Below are 3236 nucleotides of genomic sequence, written 5' to 3' on the forward strand. Positions count from 1 at the left end.
CAGCCTCCGGCCTCTCCCCGTGCATGGCCCCCCCCTCCCTTCCCCTCCAGCTTCCGCTGCTCCCCGTGTCCCCCCCGACTCCCTCCCGGGGCTCCCGTGCCAGCTGGCACCGCACACCGTCCCCTCGCACGGGGACACTGCCTGTTCCTAGGCACTGCGAGGACAGGGCTGTCCCTGCCTCTACCTCCTGCCCAGGAGGTGACAGCTGAGCCCCCAGATCGCCACAATCCCTCCCACGACGCGCTGGGACAACCGCAGCTCCGCTGAGCACCCCCGACCCGCCACCACAGCCCCAACCCCTCTCACCTCTCGCACACCCGGACCGTCCACGCCGCGATGATCCAGAGGGAAATGCTGAAGACCAGCAGCACCGTCCCGGGGCAGATGGTCATGAGAGTCTTCATGACGAAGCGGGTGTTGAAGTTGATCTTGTTGAGCGCCCCGATGCTGCGCGAGGAGGCGTCGGTGAAGAGCTTGCTGTGCAGCAGCATCACCCGAGCGATCAGGTAGAGGCGCAGGAACATGGGGATGGACAAGATGATGTCCACGTCCGCCTCTGCCCGAGAAGGCGTGTAGGAGAAAGCCAGGCGGGCTGTCCAGAAAAATTTGTACTCCCCAGGGATGGGGTGTATGGCACAAACCAGCATCTCCAGGCTGATGTAGAGGATGCGTTCATACGTCATCGCTATCCGCCAGTCGTCGGCTCCGTTGTCGATCACAAAGAGCTACCAGGAGGCAAAACCACAGAGTTACCGGTGGCCCCGTTCAATCCTGTCCCACCAGCACCCCGCCACGTGCAGTGGGGACAACCCACAGCAGAGCCCCGTGGGGCCGGGGATGGCTTCGGCCAGGAGAGCTGATTGGGTGGGGAAGGAAAAGGTGGGAATGAGCCTTCACCATCCCCTCCGCTGCTCTGCCTGCGTATTCAGGGGATGGTTACGGTGCTGGGGACACCCCTGAAAGCTTTAGGGTGCTCGGCCTTGAGCACACGCCCAGGCACGGCACGGGGACAGTGGCTGGCAGGAGCCCATCTCCTAGCCCAGGGCACGGAGACGGACGAGCCGTGGTGCCGCCGGGCACCGGCATGAGCCAGCCCACCCCCTCCACTCCTGCCGGCGCTGCACCAGTGTCACCGACAGCCACCACGCCCCGAGTGCCAGTGCGACTTTTGGTAAAGGAACACCACAGCCAGAGCACCCGGCCGCTGGCAGAGATGGGATCTGGTTGTCATAGCAACCGCCGGTTCATCCGGGGTACCAGCTCCTCTCCCACCGCCGGCGATGGAGTCGGGGTCTCTGCAGGAGCTAGGGGGACGCCAGCTCGGCCTGGCCAGACCCCTGGGGGTCACCCACCCCATCCTGCCTCGGCGGATCCCTCCCAAGGCCACCACCGGTGCAACGGGGACACCGGTGTCACCTACAGCAGCGGGGACGCCCTCGGGGCCTCTCCGCAAGCAGCTCTTGGCAAAGGCACCGCTGGGAAGGGATCCAAGGGGGACGTGGCAGCTGGCACTATTGTCACCAGCGTGTCCTCGACCCTGCAAAGTGCAGAGTGGCACCGGCTTGTCCGGGGGGACCAGGAGGTCTTGTGGCCGCTCCAGACCGGGCGGGGGTTAGCAGCACGGCCCCGGCTGGCGTCGTGCCTGGGAACGACCCTCCCGCCGTGCCCGAGGCCCCGGGGCACCTGCACAGCCGCCTCGCGGGCACGGCACGGCACACGGGGCTCTCCCCGGGGACGGCAAGAGCCGCCGGGACTGACTCACGGAGCGGCCGTCCCCGGCCACCTCCCTTTCTGTTTGGAAAGCTCCGCTCCTTTTAGCTGCTTTGTTTGAGAAATTGTTTATAAAAATGCTCCAAGCTGTCAAGGGAGATCCTCAGGCATTTAGCAAGCTGACAGCCCATTCCTTCCTGGAAAAGGGTGTTAAAAATAAACAAATTAGCAAGAGGAAAAAGGCAGGGAGCCTTTTGACTGCGTGTGGGGTGTTTGCAAAGGGCCAGGTCAGGGAAGGGAAGGAGCGAGGGGGGGATTCAGGCAGGTTCCCCCTGCGCCAGCCCCTCTCAGCCCTGCACCTGCGGTGCATTGCTGCGGGTTTCCATGGAAACCCCAGCGCAGTCCAGCGGTACCCGACAGGGCATCCCCAGCATCCCCAGGACCGGTTCTGGCAGGGGAAGGAGCGAGCCTGTTGGTCACCCCAGCTCCAGACAAGCAAAGCACAATGAAAGCAGCTGAGAAGCTGCGTGGGGGAAAAAAAATCTTCACCTAATTAAATGCACAAAGAATCTGGGGCACCCCAAGAGCAGGGGGAGGCTGTGCCCCCTCCAACCCCCCCCAGTTGGAGCTGGCAGCCTCGCCAGCACCGCACCACGTCACCCGCCGTGGCCATAGACGTGGTGCTGGTGGGGGACCCCCTGTTCTGCACCACCCCGGGGCACCTGCAGACCCTGCCCCGGACTGCACCGCAGAGACATCACCGGGCACCGAGCGGTGCCACCGGCAGCGGGTCGGGCCCTGCCCGTGGGCGCAGGGAGGGCGAGGACCCGCCGGCGCTGCTGGCAGCTCCCTGCACCCGCTCAGCCTAACGAGTGACATGCAATTAGCAGTAGCTCGGGGCCTTGCGGCAGAAAGCAGAGCTGGGAGGCTGGCGGGGGGGACGGGAGGATCTTGCTCACCTGCAGGGCTGGCTGGTGGGCAACGGGGCACAGGGACACCACGGGGACCCGCCACGGTCCCAGCCCGCTGGGTGACGGTGTGGGCAGACGGGGATGGGACAGGAGCTGGACCCAGGACCCCAGGCACAGCGATGCCCCAGCCCCGGAGAAACCGAGACACAGGGAGGGCTGCAAACGTCCTAAAGGACTTGGCAATTAACGCAATTAATACTGAGGGAAGAAGCTGAAGCTGCTGTCGAGGCTTTCCCGGAGGCCGGGGAGGTCTGGCAGTGCCACGGCACGGTGAGCGCAGCCCCCCCTTAGGCAGGAGGGACAAGGAGCTGAGGATTTCCAGCTCTGCCAGCCCCGCTTCCATCCCCGGCCGGATTATCAGCAATCCCTCCATAAGCACCAAGGAGATAATAGGGCGATCAGCGGCCAGCCCGGCTTTGTCTGGAGCAAATCAAGTCAAACCGATCTCATTTTCTTCCCTGCCAGCGGAACCAGCGCAGCCGGATCGTGGTGCGATTCGGCGTCCGCGGCGGCACGGCGCGTGCGCTCAGGGAGCGGGACCCACAGCAGGGATTG

The 3236-nt window shown here is 64.8% G+C and overlaps 1 protein-coding gene across 1 annotated transcript in view; it reads right to left on the reverse strand.

The window, feature by feature from the left end:
* KCNN3 (potassium calcium-activated channel subfamily N member 3) overlaps positions 1 to 3236 on the reverse strand; it is a 13789-nt gene that overhangs the window by 9489 nt on the left and 1064 nt on the right. Inside the window, exon 2 of the mRNA XM_026867463.1 lies at positions 307 to 725. Within this exon, the coding sequence (XP_026723264.1) occupies positions 307 to 725 (419 nt within the window). The remainder of the gene's footprint in view (positions 1 to 306; positions 726 to 3236) is intronic.

This window comes from Athene cunicularia, unplaced genomic scaffold (genome assembly GCF_003259725.1).
Source record: "Athene cunicularia isolate RWA unplaced genomic scaffold, athCun1 SCF_46, whole genome shotgun sequence".
Lineage (NCBI taxonomy): Eukaryota > Metazoa > Chordata > Aves > Strigiformes > Strigidae > Athene > Athene cunicularia.